General features: G+C 38.2%; 1 protein-coding gene across 8 annotated transcripts in view; it reads left to right on the top strand.

The window, feature by feature from the left end:
* LOC125455417 (regulator of microtubule dynamics protein 3-like) overlaps nucleotides 1–25,702 on the top strand; it is a 224,728-nt gene that overhangs the window by 176,672 nt on the left and 22,354 nt on the right. For all 8 annotated transcript variants that reach the window (XM_048537350.2, XM_048537346.2, XM_048537348.2 and 5 more), the window contains exon 8: nucleotides 9,906–9,983. In XM_048537350.2, the coding sequence (XP_048393307.1) occupies nucleotides 9,906–9,983 (78 nt within the window). The remainder of the gene's footprint in view (nucleotides 1–9,905; nucleotides 9,984–25,702) is intronic.

Raw genomic sequence — 25,702 nt, 5'->3', positions numbered from 1 at the left:
ACCACTGGTGGAGAAAGAAGTATGTGTTGAATCATAACTACCAACAATATAGTTCTGGTTCAATGACTCTTGCTGTATTTGTTGGGCTGGGAGTAGAGCACTAGCTGTTTGATGTACTTGCCCTTGCTTTGTATGTCTTGGATTCTTACCCCTCTCTAACCACACTATTACTGATACAGTTTTGGCTCAAATGTGATGATTTGGAATGATTTACATCTGCACCTCTACTCTTCCATGTTTTCCTGTGCCTCTTTTGTCCACATTTCCTATTTCTATATGATCTAATGCTTCACCTTTCTTGAAGAATTTGTAGAATTTTTCTTCCCTTCATTTCACGTTTGAATGATTTATTAATTCAATTCATTGTTGCTTCATGAAAGAAAAAGATAAAAAGTTTGTGTGTGTGTGTGCGCGCGTGTGTGTGTGTGAGAGAGAGAGATGCATACACACATCATTCATGCTTAATTGCCCCAAATTCTGTACCATTAATTTATTTGCGAAATATTTTTACTGTTGTAGGCAAAGATGACATTTGGTCTCAGCAAGGTTCCATAAACTAGTAAATGAGGGTATGAACGTAGAACATAGAACATAGAACAGTACAGCACAGAACAGGCCCTTCAGCCCACGAAGTTGTGCCGACCATTGATCCTCATGTATGCACCCTCAAATTTCTGTGACCATATGCATGTCCAGCAGTCTCTTAAATGACCCCAATGACCTTGCTTCCACAACTGCTGCTGGCAACGCACTCCATGCTCTCTCAACTCTGTGTAAACAACCCGCCTCTGACATCCCCTCTATACTTTCCTCCAACCAGCTTAAAACTATGACCCCTCGTGTTAGCCATTTCTGCCCTGGGAAATAGTCTCTGGCTATCAACTCTATCTATGCCTCTCATTATCTTGTATACCTCAATTAGGTCCCCTCTCCTCCTCCTTTTCTCCAATGAAAAAAGTCCGAGCTCAGTCAACCTCTCTTCATAAGATAAGCCCTCCAGTCCAGGCAGCATCCTGGTAAACCTCCTCTGAACCCTCTCCAAAGCATCCATATCTTTCCTATAATAGGGCGACCAGAACTGGACGCAGTATTCCAAGTGCGGTCTAACCAAAGTTTTATAGAGCTGCAACAAGATCTCACGACTCTTAAACTCAATCCCCCTGTTAATGAAAGCCAAAACACCATATGCTTTCTTAACAACCCTGTCCACTTGGGTGGCCATTTTAAGGGATCTATGTATCTGCACACCAAGATCCCTCTGTTCCTCCACACTGTCAAGAATCCTATCCTTAATCCTGTACTCAGCTTTCAAATTCGACCTTCCAAAATGCATCACCTTGCATTTGTCCAGGTTGAACTCCATCTGCCACCTCTCAGCCCATCTCTGCATCCTGTCAATGTCCTGCTGCAGCCTACAACAGTATGACAGGATGTTCTGTTTTATGGTTGGATTTGAGGAAGGGATGTTGATCTAGATATCGCAAGAATTCCTTGTTCTCTGTTGAGTTTACTAATTTGAAGCTAAAAGAACTTCTAACTGTACTTGGCTTTCTGAATCTAGCACAGGCTGAAACATAATCATCTTGACGTTATAAAACATTAGAATTAATTCTATGACGATATGGTTTAGGCTATCAACCATCAAGTGATTTATGAAATTTTATTAAGGATGCAAAATCATTTTCATTCTTGCTGCAGAAAATAAGAAAGAGTTAAAATGATTGTTAGACTAAAATTGCATTTGAAATAAGACCCCTGAAAATAAACTGAAGTGGATTTCATTGTTAGTCTTCCACAGACCATCTAATATAATTCTGGTGGCAGAGCTGAATTACACAGAACGTAAACATAGAACATTACAGCGCAGTACAGGCCTTTCGGCCTTCGATGTTGCGCTGACCTGTGAAGCCCATCGAACCTAAACTATTCCATTATCACGCATATGTTTATCCAGTGACTAATTAAATGTCCTTAAAGTTGGCGAGTCTACTACTGTTGCAGGCAGGGCATTCCATGCCCTTACAACTCTCTGAATAAAGAACCTACCTCTGGCATCTGTCCTATATCTGTCATCCCTCAGTTTAAAGCTATGTCCCCTTGTGCTAGCCATCACCATCCAAGGAAAAAGGCTCTCAATATCCACCCTATCTAATCCTCTGATCATCTTGTGTGTCTCTATTAAGTCACTTCTTAACTTTCTTCTCTCTAACGAAAACAGCCTCAACTCTCTCAGCCTTTCCTCATAAGACCTTCCCTCTATACCTGGCAACATCCTGGTTAATCTCCTCTGCACCCTTTCCAATGCTTCCACATCCTTCCTATAATGCGGCAACCAGAACTGTACGCAATACTCCAAGTGTGGCCACACCAGAGTTTTATACAGCTGAAACATGATCTCATGGCTCTGAAACTCAATCCTCTACCAATAAAACCTAACACACCGTATGTCTTCCTAACAACGCTATCAACCTGGGTGGTAACTTGCAGGGATCTATGGACATGGACACCGAGATCTCTCTGCTCATCCACAATACCAAGAATCTTACCATTAGCCCAGTACTCTGTATTCCTCTTACTCCTTTCAAAGTGAATCACCTCACACTTCTCCGCATTAAACTTATCTATGTCCTTCTGTAACCTGCAATCTGCAACACCCTTCCACTCTGTCCACATCTCCACCAACTTTAGTGTCATCTGCAAATTTACTAGCCCATCCTTCTATGCCTTCATCCAGGTCATTTATAAAAATGACAAACAGCAGTGGCCCCAAAACAGATCCTTGCGATACACCATTAATAACTGAACCCCAGGATGAACATTTCCCATCAATCACCACCCTCTGTCTTCTTACAGCTAGCCAATTTCTGATCCAAACCGCTAAATCACCCTCAATCCCATACCTTGTATTTTCTGCAATAGCCTACTGTGGGGAACCTTATCAAACACTTTACTGAAATCCATATACACCAGAACAGAGTCTGCTGACAGACCTTTTGTAACACCTTTTGAAGTTTAACAAGAAAAGCAATAATACCTCAGATTGTATTCTCCCAAAGTGTACTCAAATGTGGTTGATAAAACTGCTATTGCACATTTTTATGTTCTACAGTAGTCTGTTAATACTTAATTTTGCTGGTCTCTTTGAATAAGCAGGTTGAAAAAACAGTTGCAATTTAGGGTAGTTAATTGCTAATATCTTACCTATTACTCATACAAGCCATGTTGTCTGTCCCTGGTCTTTGGGCATCAAACAGGCTGTGTCATTTTCAAACGCTTGATTTTAACCTGATAGTATCCCAATGAAAAAATTTCTGTATTTTACAACACTGAGATGATAACCTCTTGAAAAGTAGATTACAAAAACCTGTCCGTTTCCCATGTGTGCCAGACTGGGTCTTACTGGTTTTCCAACTCAATAACACTGATATGGGTGAATACAGTTGAACACAGCATCTTTAAGTATGTGTAGAGCTGGATGAACACAGCAGGCCAAGCAGCATTAGCCTCTGTTATCTTACATTCTCCAGCATCTGCAGTTCCTGCTAACCCTTAAGTATGTTCTCCATGGATGCTCAAACCATTCAAGTGTTCCCACACTGAGCAAGATTTGTATAACATGGCAAGCAAATGTCTGCTAGTAAAACCCATGATAAAATAAAATGATAATCATATAAAATTATTCCAAGTATAAACATAATTGTGACTTATTCCAATTCAAAGAAAATGTTTTCTTCAATCAAATGACTGTTCCATAAACAGGTTGACATTCTGATTGGGATGATGAATGTCTGTCCCTGAAGTAGCTATGGTGAGCAGTCACATGGACAGTTTCAAAGTTTAAGAACAAAGGTCTCATTCAGCTGCCAACATCCCAGTAACTGTTTGGGTATGTTTAATTTGAAAACCAGTACTGACGAGACGTGTTGTTACTGTCCCTAATATCACACTGAATAGCCGGAAAATGATTAACTTCTGACAGTCTTGCCATCGTTCAATTTTGACAGAAAGTAATGGTAATATCTTTTCAATTTGCTGAGCTGCCAGCTGTTGAATCTGTTCGAGCAGATCAAACTGATCTCCAACTGGGACACTTGGAAAGAAAAGCCTTACTTATGGGAATCCTAGTGGAGAAATTGTTGAACGGTGTCTGGTTTCCTCTCCATTAATTTAAAAGGACAGAAACACAGGCATTGTAAGTCAACAATCTCCCACCAGTACATCTTGTGTGCATTAAGGCATTAGTGTTGGAAAATGTAAATATAGAACAAGATCCTAGAAATACTCATTATTTAGATACAATAAATACTGCATTGAAATCTTGCATATATTTTCTGCCATTTTGTACAAGTTTGATCAAAAATTATTTCCTGCATGCTATCCAGCGTTATGCAGCAATTAAAAAATCTTTTATGTTGTGTTTGGAGAAAGCCGATGTTTCTGTGAACAGTGTACATCTCATTATTTAACTCTTAGGAAGTCAATATATAGGACATTAATGATGATGGAAATGATTAAAAATTAAGCTTAGAAGATATAGTACTGACATTTGCACTTTTGTTACATTTTCATTTGCAGTTGGCTTGTGGTCTGCTGAAAATTTATTGAAACTGCAAATAAGGTAGATCCCACCAAGGTGCCATTTATTCCATGAAATAAAGGATGAGATATATCAGTCTTAGTAGATTTCAACTTTTTTTTTCTTTTATAATTTTTTGATAATCACCAAGAGACTCTTTAAGTGCAGATATGGCCTCTTGAAATGGAGATTTAATAGGTAGTGATCTAGAGGAAATATTTCCATAAATGCCCAGTAGTTTTATACAGCACAGTAGAGGTGTATTGCATCCTTTGAACTAACAACTTTTAAGCTGTCTGTTCATTTTCTGGGGAGTAGAGTTGCTCTGCTAAGATAGCAAGGCCTACAATAATAACCCAGAAAGAACATACGTTTTAATCATACCATGGCAATTTGAGAATTTGAATTCAGTTAAATAGAAAAATCTGGAAATAGACAATAGTACCACTCATTGTGACTATAAAGTTGTTGGATGGACATGAAAACTAATTTGTAAATAAATAATAACAATGGGTTGACAGTATGTTTCCTGCAGGAATCCTGTGTGAAATGAATTTGGCAATTTAAATCCAGAACCTGAGAGTATAAACTTATCACAAACTATTCTAATTGAAAATCCTGCAAAGAATCTCACACAGTTGAGCCAGGCAGCCAACTAGGTAATCAATGCTTCACTTAAGTGAAGTTTCCACACTGATGGATCTTGCCTAGTCAATCGTTCATTAGTCAAGCCCCATTGGCTGACTCCACAATGGTACTAATTTGGAGCAGATCAGACAGCCATTGGAGCTTGCTGCTTGTGTTCACATGTCAGAGGCACAAGGCTAAACAGGCTGTGTTCAAAAATCTGGTAGGGATCACCCTCCACACCAATGGTACTTAGACATGTGCTTTGATTTGCCTAAGGTGTCAAACTTATGGTTTCTATAAAAAAAAAACCCCTGAATCTCCCCTACTCCCTTCCATGACTCCACCCCATCTTGGGTCTGAAATTTGCCCTTAAACCACCCCCACCCATCCAAAATAACTACTCCCACCTTACTGACCCCTGAATATCCACTCAATCCAATCTGACATGACTAACTCTCCGACTACCAGCAACTACCTACCCACTGTACATGACTCTTGTCCTTGCCCAACTATCCTTGCCTTGCCTGACCTGACATCCCGTACCATGATACTACCTACTGACCCCGACACTTTGAATAACCCCTACAATCATACCTGGGGATTGATTGCTCCCTACCACCCAACCCTACTCCCCTCACTGACTTACCATCCTATCCCCTCAGCCACAGACCATCCCCACACACTTATCTTGAATTTTCACCTGTTCTCTGTATCTTAAAGAGGCTTTGGGCATTTAAATTGTGTTTACATACTGGAATACAGAAGCTACTGTTGAAAAAAATGGGTGTTTCTTCAAGAGGTTTTTCTACATTCTTCTCTGTGAGAATTCCTACTTCTAATGAGCTTAAAAGGATCTTCTATTGGAAGATGGACCCCAAAAGAAAATTGCAGCTAAGTATATGAAACCTTTTTTTCCCCAATCTGGTTTGGAAGTAGGCAATCAAACCAAATTTGGACCAAAGTTTCATGTTAGTGACCCTCCATTTTTCTATCCACAGATGCTATGTCCCCCATTTTCACATTTTATTTCATATTTGCAGCAGCTACCTTTGATCATCACTTTAATGAGAGCAAGAAAAGTGCGACTAAAGCCTCTAATAAACTAGAAATGGGAAGAGTGTAGTACAATATAGTGAATGATTTCTCATTACCATCACAGACAATAGTTTTTCTCCACAGAGATCAGATTTTAATTGTTGGTCTGTATTTAGTAGCTGATTCTTTTAAGAACAGAAATCCTTGTAACCCTCACCATGAGTAACTGACAGGTTATTTCTTTGAATTGCTGTGGTCCACTTTGAGCAGGTTGAAAGGGCCAGGACAATCTCAAGTGCATGAAATTCAGGCACAGGGAGAAAAGATCAGCATTGCCAAGACTGAGAGATATAATCTCAGCAAGAGCATGGGCAGCAGAAACAGTGAAAACTCTAGGGAGAATAGAGCAGTAGGACTGAAATTAATGAAGGACAAATACCTCACCAATACTGTATTTGCTTCAACTTGCAAGAAGCAGCCAAGACGCCAAACTGTTTCTGGAATGACTGTGTGGGGGTCCAGTGATGCATGTTGCACTCCAAAGCAATTTCATCAGATGTCTTTGCGGAACGTATGCAAGTGCACACAGTCCTCACCCCCATTCTAGCCTCCTGTCAGCTGGGATATCCTTTTGTTTGCCCGATAGTGGAAGCCAGTAAACTACAACTGGATCTCCACTTGGAGGGATGTTACCAGTAAAAGGCATATTTAAGATTAGTTTATTGCTGTTGACCCAAAACCACTAGGAATTATATTAGGACAGTTCAAACAGAGTAAAGATGATGCATATATTATAATAACAGGCAAGAGAATGTTTAGAAATGCATTGATCATAGAGGATAATCTCTGGAACCTTAGAAAATGTGAAACAGGAAATGACCATTTAGACTACTGAACTATTTCCTTCAGTCTACCATCTGCACTGTCTCCGGCTCTAAAGAATCAACTTATCTAAGGAAATTTTAATTTCATCCTTTCTTCCGCTATTTGCTGTACAAATGGAGAAGGCTATGGGATAAGCTGACAGAGACCTTTAAGATGATGGAAGGGTTTGATAAAACAAAGAACTATGGATGCTGGAAATCTGAAACAGAAGAGAAACTGCTAGAGAAACTTTCACTGGACTTTAAACATTAGCTCTGTTTCCCTTTCTACAGATGCTGCCAGACTTGTTGACTTTCTCCAACACTTGCTGGTTTTGTTTAAGGATTTGATAGGGTTGACATAGAGAAGATATTTCTATTCGTCCAGAAGTGCTGAACTAGAGGACATAGAGGACTATAAGATAGTCATGAATAAATACAACAATAAATTCAGAAGAGAGTCCTTTTTCCAGAGTAGTAACAATGTGGAGTTTGTTATAACAAATAGTGTGTTTGAAGCAAATAGCATAGATATATTAAAGAGCAGGTAAATAACTATGTTCGAAAGAAAGTTTTGCTGATAATCAAGATGGAGAGATGAGAAGAAGCTCATATGGTGCAAGTACACCAGCATAAATCAGATGGGCCTAATAGCTTGTTTTTTCTGTGGTTGACGCAACATAACTCAATATGAAAGAGCTAAAAGAAAACCTGTCCCTTATTGCTGTTTGTAGAACCTTGTCTGCTGCATTTACCTGGACAACAACAACTACATGTTAATGTTAATATGAATAGTGATTTGGAATGTTTCTGCAAAATATGGCAATATGTTCTATAAATGAAAGTCGTCTTTTTCTTACACTTTTTCTTTTTCTTACACTTTTTCTTAATTTGGACAATGTCCCTGAATAACTGGCTTGAAAGTTGAAATGTCTGTCAGCTGTGCTATTTGTTTTAATGGGAAATCCATGGGGAATAGTCAATGTTTGCAGATCATTGTCAGATCTGACTTGTATTTTTTGGCTTGTATTTTCTAACTGTTCTTGTGCATACACGGATGTTGTTTTTGTCCATGTGTTTGAATTCAGTTATACACAGAAAATATTCGGTTCCAAGTATAATCCCTATAATATTTACAAATCATTTCCTTTTTTTCTCTTTTCAAGCTTCCTTCAAAGTTAATTTACTTTTTCACTCTTGCTCTCACTTTCGTCCCAATACTATTGGTGTCTCTTTGTACGTCTGTTCTTTCTTGCACTCAGTTCTTGAATCAGAGCCTGCTCTGGATGAACTCTGGATGATAAAAGTTGCAATAAATTAGCCATCTCAGAAAATTAGAATCATGTCAAAAAATCCAGTAAGTAGATTCAGAAGTTTACCAATGACCAAAGTAAGCATATTTGTGGGAATAATTCCCTCAATTCATTCTTGGCTTGAGATTTCAATGAAATACAGGAATTGAGATAGAAACTGGGAAATTTAAAAGGAAAAACTGAGTGACTCAGTTTTTTCTTTAGTTTAGTAAGTACTTAGTGCAAGTTCCAGATTTCTGAATTACTGCCTATCTGTTCCTATTCCTACTTATTGTCCCTTTCAGCCTTGCAGTTTTCCCACAAACAAAAGGTGTTGAGCTTCCATTTATTGCTCAGGTTGTAGCTATTTTCTTGTAAATGAAGAGGAAAAGTTGGAAGTTTCATTCTCCATTGTAAGATTTTGCAAGTCATGGTAAATTTGTAGAAAACCTTGATTGGTTGACATTTATTGTACTACATAGACAGCCCTATTATAGTAAGGGCATGTTAGTCTTGGAAAACATCCATCTTAATTTCACTAACATGATATCAAAGTTTGGAAGCTATAACAATAAGGAAACATTTGAGGCATTGAAGCTCCAGTGCAGATAAAGATGGGAGTTTCTTTAGATATTTAAAAAATTATCAGTTTAAATTCGCTAAGGCGAATAGGGAACATCCCCTCATAAGGAAATCACTGATGAGAGAAGTAAGAAGAGGTGTCTTTATAGAGAGATTTGTCATATATTAAATACTTTGCAATAAGAAATTGATGAAACAGAAGCCATTTTGAATGTTTTAAGCAAAAGTATCTGAAGCAAATAAAGAGACAGGGCTGCAAGAGATAAATGGGATGTTGGATTAGTTTTGTGCCCCTGTATCAAAGAACTGATACATACTCAATAGACAGAGCAATCTCCTGTTTTGTTGGAATATTCTAGCTGAATTTCACAACCATTAAGCTTCGGAAAGGATATGTGGAAAGAAAGAAATGTTTTGCATTTCTACTTGTTGCCTTTCAGAAGTTGGAGCACTTCAGAGTCAATGAATTAATTACTCTTCAAATGTTATTACTTGTTCTGTATTCACAAGTTGTAGCCAACTTGCTTATTGGAAATTATGTAGCAAACAACAGTGAAATAAATGATCAGTTCACCTGTTCAAGATATCTTTGGAGAAATGTGCAACACAGTGCACATCTTCAAATAGTGGCAAGGGATCTTTTACATCCACTTCAGTAAGCAGACAAGACTGCAGGTTATCATCATAAAACAGATGGCACCTCCAACAATAGAACACTCACTTAGCATCTCTTGAATTTATGTAAGGAATTCATGGTGAGGACAAAAAGAAAACAAATTAGAGCTAAATAACGTACAAAAATTGAAATGTGGATTGAGCTGTATCTTCGTGTTTTGGATGTGTACATCCGCAGTCAGATTCTGCTGACTTCTAACTGCAATATTAGCAAGTTTACCATCTAATTTGTGTCTCTTGATATTTTTCTAGGAGCACATCGATAAGGCCATTGAGCTGAAGCCAAATGACCCTTCTTTGTACTACTTGTTGGGAAGATGGTGTTATGAGGTAATATTCTAGTAATCTTAAGGAGGGGTCATTTTATTGTGCAATCTGTAGAATACAAAGGTGGCAGGAGCCTATAAAGTTTGACACTAAAATATATTCTCTGGAGTGGATTCCTAATTATATGTTACATGAATGAAACATGAGTCAAGGTTGCTGATTTCCACTTTGCCACATTCTTTTTTAAACAAAAAATTGTTTGTACTCTTTAACTACTCCAATCTGAGTCGATAGGCTAAGATATGTAAGTCCAGTTGGTAAGATAACAATGTTTATTGAGTCTGTATTTAGTTTATAACCTTCGTATTGTCTCCCACTGGTCTGACCAGAAACCATCGGATAGGTTTAACTGAGGGAATTTCGCCATATCTTCACAAAGTATGGTCCCAATAACGTAGGACGCCTCCCTGCCTTTCACAGTGTGCAATTAATAGCTAATTCAAATGATTAAAAAGGCAGTTGACTTACATTTTATGTTGCCCATTCTGTATTGTGGGTGCACGTGGATCATACAAGGTGAGGGAATTTTGGTTTGGTATTCATTGTCGCAAGGGTTATGGGAAAAGGCATGATCTTGTTGACCATTAGTACAGATGCAGAAGGCTGAATAACTTTCTCGTTCTTTTACATCCTATATCCCTTGATTCTGTGCAGTCAGTGTTGCCCTGTTTGCAATGTGATCATTAAAAGTTGAGTGTGCCCTCCCCATGTTAAACTGAAATTGATTGCCGAGTCATAGCCTGACTACACTACAGATAGGCATGATCCCTAGGCCCATGATTTAATGGGGGTTTCGCTGGCCAGGTGCAAAATAGTCAGCAGTCCTAACTGTCAGCCAGTCCCTAATTAGCTGGCTGGTACTCAGTTGTGCCAGAGACGTTGATGTAGGTAACAGTAGGCACAATAGGCACTTTCTCTTCCTGCTCTGGCACATCCAGGAAACATTTAATCCATTTATCTGTTACCTCATAACTATGGAGAATATTATAATGGGTATATGATCCATCTGGAATAAAGCTGTTTTGCCTGCACATAATTTTGGACATGGAACCAAAAGACTAAACTCATGCACAACAAATGGCTATTGAGATTTATATATACGTTATGTCATTTTGCTTCGTGGTATCTCGGTCTCCTAACTGGGAGAGTTATTTTGTTTCTCACTATTGATTCATCTCATGCCCAGTTATGATGAAAAGATTTAGATAAAGAAGAACGCATGATTACAAACATGAAACTGAGCAGCTTATTCCTAATACTGGCCATAATATGGCAAAATAGCCTTGATTGCTATGACATGAATTACTTTAAATGTGTTTTTTGTGCAGAAATTGAAGAATTTTAGACTTCCTTCCATATGTAGTGTCTTCTTTTGAATGTAATTGAACCTACTCTGAGAAAGCCATCTCATTTTCTCTCTGAAACAGAGCAATTGCAACTTTCAGTATCTCTTCCTGCTCACTATTTACTTAGACCAGTTTCCTATCCCAGCTGTTGTCTCCTTTTAAAGGATCCAGCATTAGAACAAGTTTGTGTAGCAGATCTTGAAGAAGACCGTACACTTATTATGTTCCAAGATGGCACAGCCATTTAAACACCCTTCTATTAAAGTCAATAGTATTGGAGGAAAATGCATTCATTTATGTGCAGATATGTATTCATTTGAAGAATGACGAGCATTACCCTCAAAGCAAGTAATAAAATGTTTTGATGGTGGTCTCCTTTTTTATTACAATATAAGAAATAGGAGCAGAAAACTCTGCAGTTCCCCCAGCCCAAGCCTGTTTTGTTATTCAATGTAACCATGATTGATCTCTGCCTCAACTCCATTTTCCAATCTTCTCCCTGTATCCCTGGATTATAGGAGAGTCCAAAAATATGTCCATCACAGCCTTAAGTATATTTAATGATGGATCTTACAAAGATTTTAAAGAATTCCAAAGATTCACAATACTTTGAGTGAAGAAATTTACCTTCATCTCAGGATTTAATGTTTGTCTGTTAATCCTGAGGCAGTGTCCCCAGGGTTCTAGATTTCCCTGAGCAGGAAAAACAATCTGTCAGTATCCACCCTTCAGAATCCTAGATAGAATTAATTTAATATCTGTACAGTGAAAATCACTAAATTAAAAATGTGATATCTTAATCTGGGAGAAATAAACCTCTTCAAATTTTGAAGTTCTGACAAATACTGTGTATTTCTGAGTGATAATTTTGCTATTTAGATTGTATAGTAAGGGTGCTGCACATTGTGAAGGTATCTAAAGTATTAAGGCAGCACTGGAATAGATGCCAGACCTCAGACTCTGCTAGCTGGCAGAGAAGCAGTACAAATGTTGCACTTGATAGGTTGTCTAGACACTTGTTGTTGTAATATGGTAACTATTAATACCGATGGGATAAAATATTACCAAATGTCAACAGAGCACACAATATTACTGAAACAAAACCAACTACCTATTAATTACATCCGGAATAGGCAGGAGAGCTAGTGGTTTTGATGTAGCTTAAACCACTTTTCCAGCAGTTTTCATAATATTGCAGCTTATAGAGTTCTAATGATCTGATAGTGAATCCGAAAATCCATGCTCTCTGATCAGTGTCATGAATGCTCTATCAATATACATTTATTCATTATTGCTTTCCATGTAAAGATGCCTATGATTCACCTCTAAACATGATATACTTCTGTATTTTTATATTTTGTATACATGTTTTTGTGGTTTACCAATAATCTTCTCATCATTTTCCCATGGTCTCTCGGAAATTTCTAAACACTGGGATATTAATACTGTTATCATGGGCACTGAATTATCAATATAAGAGGCAGTTATGAGAAGGGGTCACAAAGTCTGTCAGGAGCAAAATAAGGTCTTGGAGTCTGACAGTAAAGGGATGAGAAGTAATTTGGTGACTCAGCTTAATGAACAACTGGGATGGAAACTCCGTGCTCAAGGGAGTTTATAGGAGGGCTGCTACTCAGAGTACTCTGCTGTAGGTCCAAGTATCTGGAATCAATGGAATGGAGGTTTTGCAATTTGGGAATCTTGGAGAGGAATCTCCAAGGGCTTGAAATGTGAGCTCAGCCAACAGGCTAGAATTTACAAAGAGAGGAAAAGGAGAAAACTGACATCTTTGCATCTGAATGCACATAGAATTCGAAACAAATCTGATGAACTGACAGTACAAATAAATATAAATTAGTATGATCTGGTAGCCATTATAGAGATACGGATACAGGATGATATGGATTGGAACCTGAAGGTACAACACATTTAGAAAGAACTTATAACTAGGATAACATAGCGGCAAGACTCTGTAAGTTAATCTTGGTATCAGTACAAATCAAGAGGGAACAAACCAAGATTTGGAAGTAGTTTTGGTAGCAATGAGAAATGGCAAAAAGACACTTGATTGATGTATGGGTTCCCACTAACAGTAACCATATGAAAGGGAGTATAAAGGAAGAAATATTGAGAGCTTGTCAGAAAGGTACAGCAATAATCAATGGAAATTTTTAATCTACATATAGACTGGAAAAGTCAGACGGGCAAAGGACGCTTAGGTAAGGAGTCCATATAATGTTTCTGAAATTGTTTCTTCGAACATCGTGATATAGAGTCAACCAGAAAGCCGACTGGACTAGAACTTGTTTGATGCAATGAGATATGATTAATCAATGATCTCATAGCGAAGATGCATCTAGGTAGCACTGACCGTGATTGAAGTTTACATTCCATTTGAGGGAGAAAGAAGTGGGTTTGAGACTTTGTTTTAAAATTTGGGTATGGAAACTTATGAGGTCATGAAAATAGAGCTGGAAGTGAATTGGTAAATTAGATTGAACTATAGGTCAGGAGAGATGCAGTTGTAGACATACAAGAGAAAGCATGTGATTGACCAGCTATCTGTCTTCGTACACAAGTTTGGATGGAATATAAAACCAACAAAGAATGACTAAAAAAAAATAAAGTGGGGAAAAAGTATAGTTCGAGCGAGAATGAACGAGAAATACAATAACAGACAGTAAGCATTTTTTATAAATATTTAAAGAAGAATTAACAATGTGAGCATTGGTGTTGTAGAAAGTGTGTCTTTCCATTACTAATGGAAAATAGTACAGTTTTTTTTGTCAGTTTTCATTATAGAAGATTCAAGTAACATTCATAAGTAGTGACAGATCAAAGAAACAGAAGGCAGGGAGGAACTCAGAAAGATTCCAGTGGTAATTGTAGTGGGTTTTTAGTAAATTGTTGGAGCTGCAGGCTTGTAAGTGCCTTCATCCTGAATGAATTCATCGTAAGGTCTGTAAAAGATGTGATTAGTGAGATAGTTGATGCATAGGTTTTAATTTTCCAAAACTCCCTTGTTTGGGAGCATTCTCATTAGACTAGAAAATAGCAAATGTAACTCCCTAATTCAGAAAGGAACAGAGACAGGAAGCAGAAAGCAGCACTCTAGGTCAGTTAGCTTAACATCTATCATTGGAAAAATGTTATAAGCTATTACTAAAGCAGTGTACTTAAATAAGTTCAAGGTAATCAGGCAGAGCCAATATGGTTTTCTTGATAGGGAAACCATGTTTGACCAAGCTATTGGAGCTCTTTGAGGAAGTTACACATACTTTGGATAAAGGGAACACTGGATGTACTATTTACTTAGATTTCTAAAAGCCATTTGATAAAGCTTTATTTCAAAGATTATGACGAAAATTTAAAGCTAATGTTGGGATTAGCATATTGGCATCTATAGAAGATTGACTGGCTAATAAGAAACAGAAGCCTAAATGAGTCTTTTTCAGGTTGGTGTGCCAGATGAATCAGTTCCTCAACTGTTTACAATGAATATAAATGACTTGGGTGAAGGGAATAGAAGGCATAATTACCAAATGATTGACAACACAATGATAAATAGGAAAGAAAGCTATAAAGAGGATACAAAAGTTACAAATGTGTACATAGGCTGAGTAGGTAAAGATGTGGCAAATGGAGTATAATATAGGCAAATGTGAAATAATTGATTTCTCAAAAAAGAGAAAAATGCATATTATCTAAATAGTGAGAGAGATTATCGAGGGTTCTCATGCATGTTATATACATTTACAGCAAGTAATTCAGAAAACTAGTAGATGAGAGTAAACCGGTTGATGTGATGTATATGGATTTCAGCAAGGTGTTCGATAAGTTTCCCCGCAGTAGGCTATTGTACAAAATGTGGAGGAATGGGATTGTGGGAGATATAGCAGTTTGGATCAGAAATTGGCTTGCAGAAAAAGACAGAGGGCGGTGGTTGATAGGAAATGTTCATCCTGGAGACCAGTTACTAGTGGTGTGCCGCCAGGGTCGGTGTTGGGTCCACTGCTGTTCGTCATTTTTATAAACGACCTGGATGAGGGCGTAGAAGGATGGGATAGTAAATTTGCAGATGACACTAAGGTCGGTGGAGTTGTGGATAGTGACGAAGGATACTGTAGGTTACAGAGAGACATAGATAAGCTGCAGAGCTGGGCTGAGAGGTGGCAAATGGAGTTTAATGCAGGCAAGTGTGAGGTGATGCACTTCGGAAGGAGTAAACGGAATGCAAAGTACTGGCTAATGTTAAGATTCTTAGTAGTGGAGATGAGCAGAGAGATCTCAGTGTCCATGTACACAGATCCTTGAAAGTTTCCACCCAGGTTGACAGGGCTGTTAAGAAGGCATACAGTGTTTTAGCTTTTATTAATAGAGGGATTGAGTTCCAGAACCAAGAGGTTATGCTGCAGCTGTACAAAACTCTGGTGCGGCCACACTTGGAGTATTGCGTACAGTTCTGGTCACCGCATTATAAGAAGTATGTGGGAGCTTTGGAAAGGGTGTGGAGAAGATTTACTAGGATGTTGCCTGGTATGGAGGGAAGGTCTTACGAGGAAAGGCTGAGGGACTTGAGGGTGTTTTCATTAGAGAGAAGAAGGTTGAGAGGTGACTTAATTGAGACATATAAAATAATCAGAGGGTTAGTTAGGGTGGATAGGGAGAGCCTTTTTCCTAGGATGGTGACGGTGAGCACGAGGGGGCATAGCTTTAAATTGCGGGGTGAAAGATATAGGACAGATGTCAGAGGTAGTTTCTTTACTTGGACAGTAGTAAGGGTATGGAACGCTTTGCCTGCAACGGTAGTAGATGCGCCAACTTTAGGTACATTTAAGTCATCATTGGATAAGCATATGGACGTACATGGAATAGTGTAGGTTAGATGGGCTTCAGATTGGTATGACAGGTCGGCACAACATCGAGGGCCGAAGGGCCTGTACTGTGCTGTAATGTTCTATGTTCAGTGTAATTTATAATTTATCGTGAGGAGAATTGAATACAAAAGTAAGGAGAATATGTTTCAGTATACAGGGCACTGATGAGACTGCATCTGAAGCACTGTGCACGATACTGTCTCCCTGTTTAAGGGAGGATATAAATATGTTGGAGGATATTCAGAGAAGGCTTACTAGACTCATACCTGGAGTTATTAGGTAACCCTATCAGGAAAGGCTGGGCAGACTAGGCTTTTATTTCCTGAAGTTGATAAGAGTAAGAGGTGACCTGATTGAAATATATAAGATCCTGAGGGGGCTTGACAGGGTGGGTGCAGAGGGAATATTTCCTGTCATAAAAGAATCTAGATCTAGGGCTAACTGTTTAAAAATCAGAAGTCATCCATTAAAAACAGAGAGTCTTTGGAATTCTCTTCTTGAAAAGGTGGTGGAAATCCTTGAATATTTTGATGGCCGATGTAGATAAATTGTTGTTAATGGGTCAAAGGTTGTTAGAGTAACCAGGAATACAACTTTGAGATTACAGACAGATTAGCTATAATTTCATTGAATGATGGAGCAGGTTTTAAGGATTGAATGGCCAACTCGTCCTAATTTGTAAACATGTATGCCTGTAGCCTGAAGATTTATGAAAATTTAAGAGGAAATTCTGAAACCTGGGAACTAAGAAAAGATTTGCAAGGAAGAACCCTTCTAATTTGTCAGAAATAGGCAGGATTTTGGAAGCTTTGGGGAAGAATCTAGCAGGTTTGGTAGTTCTTTGTTTGAATAGCATAGTACAGCCACCTGTTCACCTTATCAAACTCTTAATAATTTGCCAGATCTCCTTATAACATTTTATGCAATAAGGAAAATAATTCCCATTTTTTAAATTGTCTCAATTGTGTTCACAATTGTGGTCCCCTGGGGAACACTTCTGTTTATATCCTTTCAATGTTAACTACTATTCTTTGTTTTCGTATCCTTTAACCAACTTCTGAAGAACGGTCTAGGCCGGAAAGGTCAGCTTTCCTGCTCCTCTGATGTGCTTGGCCTGCTGGGTTCATCAGGTATACGCCTTGTTATCTCTTCCTGTCCATGCTGTCAGATTGCCTGAAAAAAGCAATTTTATCTGTGAGTCTCCCATTTGGCTCATTTTATCAAACTCCTCTTCACAAGATAAATATGTAACAGCCACTTGTTTCATCTACCAATATACTGTTACTTCCTCAAAATTTCAATTGAATTTGTCAAATATGACATGTCATTTGCAAACCCAAGATGCCTGTACTTAGTCCTAGTCTTTCAAAATACGTATTAATTTTATTTTGTGCTATGGTATCTAGAAAATCTGTACTACGATTTCACAGATATTGTTATCTAATTTAATCTCCTCATGAACTTTACGTTGGCAACTCTCCTGTTCTCTGGTACAATTTCCATAATCCAAGGATGTGGTTGACATCTCCGCTTCCCTCAGGGTGCAGTACATTTCCATATTAAGCTTCATCAGTTTTCACAGCGCTACTTCTGTGGTAAAACTATCTTCTTGGTCAATCGCCTCCATGTTCCCGTTAAGACTTTTGCAGAAAACAGAGATACAGGGCAAATTTAATGCAGGCAGTGGGGATCCTGACTTCCCGAATAAAAACTGGTGACACTGCTGTTGACCCAGTGTTTGAAATCAGTAACAGAATGAAGCACTGTGCCTAATTAGCAGCAGAAGCCCTGCTGCCAGGGCTCCATACTGCATCATGGATATTAAATCGTTGCCCCAACTAGAGCAGCACTGAAATCCCACTAAGGAGGGATGCTGACACATCAGAGGGACAGCAGCTCTCCAGTATTGTCATTGCAAACTGGAATCCCACTTGATTTTATTCTTCTTTAGCTTTTTCATTTCTAAAATAATTTAAAATGTTTTTCTGTAATCCATCAGTCTTTCCTCATTGTATAGTTTTAGCTTTCTAATGATTTTGCTTCCCTTCTAATTCTTTGGTCCACTTGATTTTCATTTGTACTATACCTACTGAAAGTTGCATTTTTAATTTGAACTCATCTGAGGAATCCCAGCCTATCTTAATCAATTGTGCTTACCACTAGAAAGGAGTGGTTTTTAAAATTAATCTGTTCTTCAAATGATCATTTTCCAGAGCTTTCTGGAAGATATTTCAATGAAAGCCCTCCTTCATTATCAAATTGTGGAATATTTCATAGTTTTAATGCCCCTTTAAACTGAAGGTCAAAAAATAAAAAGTGTCAGTACTCTCTCAATCCCAGTGCTTTAACATCATGGTTGGAAGATTTCATCAACAATTCAAGCATGCATTTTAATTAAACCCAATCAAGTATCAAGAAAATGGACGTACCATAGAGGGATGACATCAAATCTAAAAGCTTTTCATCTCCCTCTCCATTTATTTTGTCAAATGAATTGTCTTTTACTGACTGTTTCTATATACAAGCAGATTTAGTGACCACCCCCAACTAAGTTCTTGTATATTGAATGATATAACCAATCTTAGAAATGTTCATTTATTCCAGAGAATGAGGGCTGCAGTTAAATCTAGTATTTGCATGAATGTTATATTCCACATCTAATGATGTTACCATCACTCTGTGATCAAATATTTAACAAATCTTAGAGCAAAATGAAGGTTTTCACTGTTGAGCATTGATAGCAACATTGTGCATTACAATATTCTAACATGACATTAGATATGAAGAAAGGAGTTGGAAGGAAGTGACTGATGGTGTTGCACAAGGATCTGTGCTGGAGCCTTAACCAACCAGTGTATGTATCATTGATTTAAATAACAAGATAGTTAACACTATTGTTTGTCAAGGAGACAGTAATTGGTGGTATGTACTGTGGTCAGATGATAAAATGACTAAAAGACGTTGATAAAAGGAATGGACAAAATTGAAAGGTTGAATTCATTGCAATGAAATATTCATGAGGTTTAGCCCATGAACAAATTTAGAAATGAGAATATACATATTTCATTGGTGAAGACCTATGAACATTATAAGTTGAAATTGTTTTAAGAGTCTATGTGCATGGATCATTAAAATTTGTTTAGGTACAAAACATGGGTAAAAGCTGGTACGTTAGCCTTTATAATTAAAGAACTAGAATATAATGGGAAGAAAGTTAAACTACAGCAATGTTCTTTGGTTTGACAACATCTGGCATGCTGCAGAAAGTTCTGGGTACTGCATGTTAGAGCAGATATATTGACCTTGGAACGAGTGTATCATAGATTCACAAGAATGTAACTAGGGATCCAAGGGATGAATTATGAATACAAAATATATAAACTACACTTTTATTGCCTGGAATATAGTGTTAAAAGAAAATTTAACTCAGTTTAGGATCTGGAATCAAATTAATAGGATAGATAGGGCGAAAATCTTTATGCTGATGGTTGGGTGTGGAGCCTAGGACAAAGGTCATAAATTTAAAATGAAGTCAAGATAGAAACAACTTCTAACAAACATGAAACACATTCTCTCAAACAGAAATTGATGCAGACTCGATGAATATTTTTAACTTTGAGAGCAGTAGATTTTTCTCTACGTTACAGTGTTAAGAAAATGGACCCACGGTAGTTAGATGGAATATCGATTTGGATAAATGTCATATGTAATCACAGGCCATTCAAGATTGTTCTATGTTTGGCGTCTCAAGCCTGCTGCACCATTCAATAGGATCATGGCTGATCCTCACTTCTGCTTTCCTGCCCTTAGAACATAGAACATAGAACAGTACAGCACAGAACAGGCCCTTCAGCCCACAATGTTGTGCCGACCATTGATCCTCATGTATGCACCCTCAAATTTCTGTGACCATATACATGTCCAGCAGTCTCTTAAATGACCCCAATGACCTTGCTTCCACAACTGCTACTGGCAACGCATTCCATGCTCTCACAACTCTCTGCGTAAAGAACCTGCCTCTGACATCCCCTCGATACTTTCCACCAACCAGCTTAAAACTATGACCCCTCGTGCTAGCCATTTCTGCCCTGGGAAATAGTCTCTGGCTATCAACTCTATCTATGCCTCTCATTATCTTGTATACCTCAATTAGGTCCCCTCTCCTCCTCCTTTTCTCCTTATCCTATAAGCTTCCATTCCCCCACTGATCAAAAATTTATCTATCTCAGTCTTAAATATACACAAAGATTCTGTCCTTACAACTCTCTGTGGCAAGGAGGTGCAAAGATATTCAAACCTCTGAGAGAAGAAATTGCACCTCATTTCACCCTTAAATTGCCACCCCTTAATTCCTAAATTACACTATCTGATTCTAGACTTTCCCATGAGGGGAAACATAGTTCCAGCATTTACCCTGTTCAACCCCTTAAGAATCCTATATGTCTCATTTGTTTAAACGCCAGTAGTAGAGTCGCAACCTGATTAATCTTTGCTCACAAGACAATCCCTCCATACCGGGGATCATCCAAGTGAACCTTCTCTGAACTGCCTCCAATGAAATAATATATTTTTCTTAATAACAGGACCAAAACTGCTGTCAGTACTCCAGATATGGTATCACCTTGTACACTCATAGTAAGACTTCACTACCGTTATGCTCCAACTCCCTTGAAATAAGGGCCAAGTGTCTAACATCCATTTTTTGTTCCTTTCGCATGTTACAATTCAGATTTTCCACAAGTCTAGTCACAGAACTAGCTAACACTTACCTAGCTTAGGAGAGAATTAAAAACTTCTTCTAAAGAATAGGTTCAAAACAAAGATAAAATCTAAGTTTGTGATTCATTGTAAAAGTTTGAATACATATTAAGTTCTGACAAAAGATGTATTCAACTTCCTTAACGCAATGAAAATACATTTCCTTCAAAAGAAACTTGTAAAATGAATTTTTTAATAAGTGACTTTATTTGTTTCTGCAAATTCCAACATGAAGTTTTAGCCAAATGAACTCAATAATAGATACATTGAAATGGCTGTCATTTGCCAGGCAGCTCCATATATTAAATTTACAGTGTGTTACTTTTATAATCAAGAGCTGAGATTTATATAAAAATGTGAAAAACTGAAGATTATTCCTGTAGTAGACCTAAAGAGTCTATAAAATAGAGAATCATTTGACTCCATTCTTTCAGTGTGTAAACAGGCAGATTTAGACTCAATTCTCAAAGGATGTGAAATAATGTTCTCGAAGGACAGAAATTCTGCAGAGACATGTAATGGTTCATAAGCTTCTGGCTGAAATCCTTCTTTCTGGTCATGAGAAACTAGAGATTACAGCTGTGTTTTCTCTGGCCTGCACTCTGGTTTTGACAGTACACTAAAGCCCTTGGAGAAAAGAAATTTAAAACTGCAGTTTCAATTAATTGGAATGGTAATGATGTATTATGACAATTATTTCTCTGGAGTGAAAATTCAACCTACGCATTCTGTGCTCATTAATTAATCTTATACAAGTAATCATTTAATGGATCTTATTGTAGCGTCTGGTTTCTGGAAGTGGTATTCTTACCTCCTTTCTTGAAGCGGCATTCCTCTTATTATCAAACATACTTTCTTCTCAATTTTCTATAGGCCCTTAAGATCTTCCACCATCTTTGCCACTACTGAAAAGGGCAGAAGAAGAAAGGTCTGTCAACTGATTAGTTAAATATGCATCATCCTGGCCAATGACTAACCTCTTCTTTGCAACCAATTTTGTCCCATCATTAGCTACCCTATGGAGCTCCTGTAATCTGTCCTTTTTTTTGTTGCTGTTAAGCTCTTGCCATGTTGATCTACCTCTCCTACTACTTCTCTGTTCCTCCCCACCTTCCAAGCCCCCCCCCCGCCGAAAAAACCTTTCCATCTTGAAATCAGTACCAATCACCTGGTTGTTCTCTTCTTGTGTAGTAACTGAGCTTTTAAAACTTGCCATTATTTGATATATTCGATACCTTCTTTTAACTCTATGACTATGACTCTGTAACTGCTTTCTGTCTTGACACTGTCCTGAGTTTATATAATAATTTCTGTATCTGTATATTGAAATGTTACATTTTGGAGCAAAGTGTTACATTTCCAGCTCTTCCAATTTTGGGATTTATTGTTGAATTGCAGTTTAAAATGCCAACATTCCAAACTTGAACACATATTGGGTTCTGACAAAAGATTATTCAACGTTCTCAACATCAGGAAAATATTATGCCCCTTTTAAAGTTTTTTTAAAAAGTATTTGTAATTTTTTACACGTTTATACCTTAAAACGTTTCTATTTGACTGAAATTTTTTTTTGTGTTTTTCTGTCTCAAATAGATTAGTAGCAATTGTGTTAATTAATTAATAAGTGTTGGCACTGACCATGCATTTTCGTGTGAAAGTTAAATAGTGAGTAAGTGTGGCAACCAAAGATTAAAACTGAACGCCTGCATCTTCCTCTTTTTGATTCAAGCAGACATTTTACTCAAAATTCCGAAAAACTAAGGCCCAAATTTTCATTCCTGGATCAAAAGCGCAGAGTGGGGACAATTCCCAGCTCTGCATACCTGATCCAACCAGATCTTGGTTCTGGGAGAGGGGCTGACTTTATGGTAGAATGACGGCAAACCTGGAAAGAATTCAGAAGCTGCCAGGTACATAAGCAGCATGGGCAAAAAGGCTGGCCTCAGTACACTGGCACTTTGAAACTGTGAGAAAAACAATAAAACAACTTTCACACCTCCTCAGTGCTTTTCCCCTACCACAGCACATTGCCTTTGCCTCATCCATAACCCTCACCCCCAAACCAAAACCTCCATAACCCTCTTACTCTCCATGCCAAGGTATTCTCCTTTGTCCACCCTCCTTATGACCCTACATATCCTCCATGTCAACCTCTATCCCTTTTATCAGCGCGGTCCTTTATAATCAACTTAGTTCAACGCATTCAAACCCACAGCCCACCAATATCTACCAATCCAAATCACTCAGATTCCAGCATGCACATACCTCAGTAAATATGCTAAGGTTAAATAAAGTTCTTAAAAAAAACTCAATTTAAAAAAACATTTAACACATTTAACTCAGAAACAGTAAGAACTGCAGGTGTTGGAGTCAGAGATAACAACAAGTGGAGCTGGAGGAACACAACAGGCCAGGTCGCATCAGAGGAGCAGGAAAGTTGACATTTCAGGTCGGTAAGAAGGGCCCCTTACCTTAATCTCCTACAAAAATAAACATTTAATTTCATAGTTCCTCTCTAAAGGGTTTATTAAGTCTTGGAGATAGCAGCCAAACTGTGAACTAACAGGAACCCTACTTGTTGAAATGAAAGGTTGGGAAATCATTTCTTGAGTGGTAGCTCTCGGGCAACTAAGGGGGTGACATTCCAGAAGTTGGCATTACACCCCAGTCCCTCTGATGCTCATCAATCATGAAAGGTCTCAAGCATCACAGGAGATTCTGCATGATCCTTCTCCAGGCACATTTGGGCATGGACATAGCACAGAAGAGACACACTATGTGGCCAAATGTGATGGTAGGACTGAATTGGAGCATTCTGAAGTTTAGAAAACAACGTACATAGAACCATGTTTTAGAATCAACTGCTTGCATGTGAACATTTCAAGATTGATGCAGCTGTGGTCCTGAACTCTGCTGCACAGAAAAGAGAAGATTTGAGAGTGAGCTGTTCTTACAGACTCTGGATGTGAGCCTCATGAAGTATTTTTGGAGGATTACAATGAGGGCACCTGTCTGTATAAATTCCCAATCAGAGAGCAAGAAAATGTTTAAATTGTAACTCAGAAGCAGCAGATGTGTTATCATATTCAATCAAATAGCATATTATGGAATGTTCAACCTTATTGTTGTCATCTTCACAGAAGGATATTGATTTTTGACACTGAATTCATACAACTTAAAATGAAACTTGTACTGAAGATGGACCCCTAACAGGGTTTGACAGCATGCAGCCATGTAACCCAAGTCATCAATTTTCAGTTTTTTTAAAAAAAGATTTTGTGCAGTGTTTCATACCAGACTTAATTGTTACTTGAGTCGCTCTGTGATAAGTTTCAAGGCCAGATGGCATCCTCAGAAAGTGTGATTAATCACGCATGTGCAATTTGTCATATGTGGCTATGCCAAAGCCCTCTAGATTAATTTAAACGGACTAATATTGTGCAACCTGGAAGCCAGTTGATACCATTATGCAAGGATTTTTGGAGTCACAGGTAGACAGGGTGACAGCATTAGTCAGAACATTAAGTACAGGAGTCAGGCTGTCATGTTGCGACTGTGCAGGACATTGATGAAGTCACTTTTAGAACACTGCATATAATTCTGGTCACCATTCCATAAGAAGGATGTTGTTAACCTTGAGAGGGTGCAGAAAAGATTTACAAGGATGTTGCCAGGACTGGAGAGTTTGAGTTATATGCAGAGGTTGAATAAACAGGGGCTTTTATCCCTGAAATGTTAGAGGCTGAGGGGTGATCTTATAGAGGTTTATAAAATCATTAAGGGCATGGATAGAGTGATTGGCCAAGGTCTTTTTCCTAGGGTGGGGGAGTCTAAAATTACAGGGCACAGGTTTAACGTAAGAGGGAAAAGATATAAGAAGGAAATGCAGAGGGTGGTGAATGTATGGAATGAACTGCCAGAGGAGGTGGGTACAGTTACAATGTTTAAAAGGCATCTGGATAGATATATGAATAGGAAGCATTTAGAGGGATTTGGGCCAAATGCTGGTAAATGGAACCAGGTCAGATTGGAATGTCTGGTCGGCGCAGATGAGTTGGACCATTGAGTCTGTTTCCGTGCTGTATGACTCTTAATTACTTCATTTGATAGTTTGCGAACCTTTGAAATTCTCTATCCCAGAGGGCTTTGAAAGCTTCATTGTCGAATTTATTTAAGGCTGAGATAGACAGCTGTTTGGTTTGCTGGAATCATAGCATTTGGGGAGTGGATGGGGAAAATTGAGCTAAGGCAGAAGATTGGCCAAGTCTATTGTGTTTCAAAGCTACTCACCGGGGGACATGGTCAACCCCTGCTTTTATTTCATATGTTCCAACATTTGATTTACCCACGAGCATTCTAGATTCCTATTAAGAATGGGCACCTCAGCAACATGCAGAGATTTGAACCCAGTAAGAAAAGACATGTTCAAGAGAGAAGGTGTAACTGGAGAATGGAACTTTAACACTGTAGGGAGTCTAATCTAATCTAATTAAAAGCTCTGTTGAGCCTTATAATCTAGTCCACAAAATGCCTGTAGTTCGGTTCTGTAACACTTTGGGATGTGCTCAATATAGTAGCTGAACCCAAATGGACAACAGAACAGCTTTCTGAAGCACTGGTGCAGGGAAGGGAAGTTCAGCAGGAGCTCCCCTTCTGATCATTATTTAGAGCCATAGAGTCATATAGCACGAAAACAAACACTTCAGTCCTGCATCCACTACTTCCTCTAGAAGTTCATTCT

Source organism: Stegostoma tigrinum, chromosome 10 (genome assembly GCF_030684315.1).
Source record: "Stegostoma tigrinum isolate sSteTig4 chromosome 10, sSteTig4.hap1, whole genome shotgun sequence".
Classification (NCBI taxonomy): Eukaryota; Metazoa; Chordata; class Chondrichthyes; order Orectolobiformes; family Stegostomatidae; genus Stegostoma; species Stegostoma tigrinum.
Note: the sequence above shows the minus strand (reverse complement) of the source record. Positions and strands in the feature narration are given on the sequence as shown.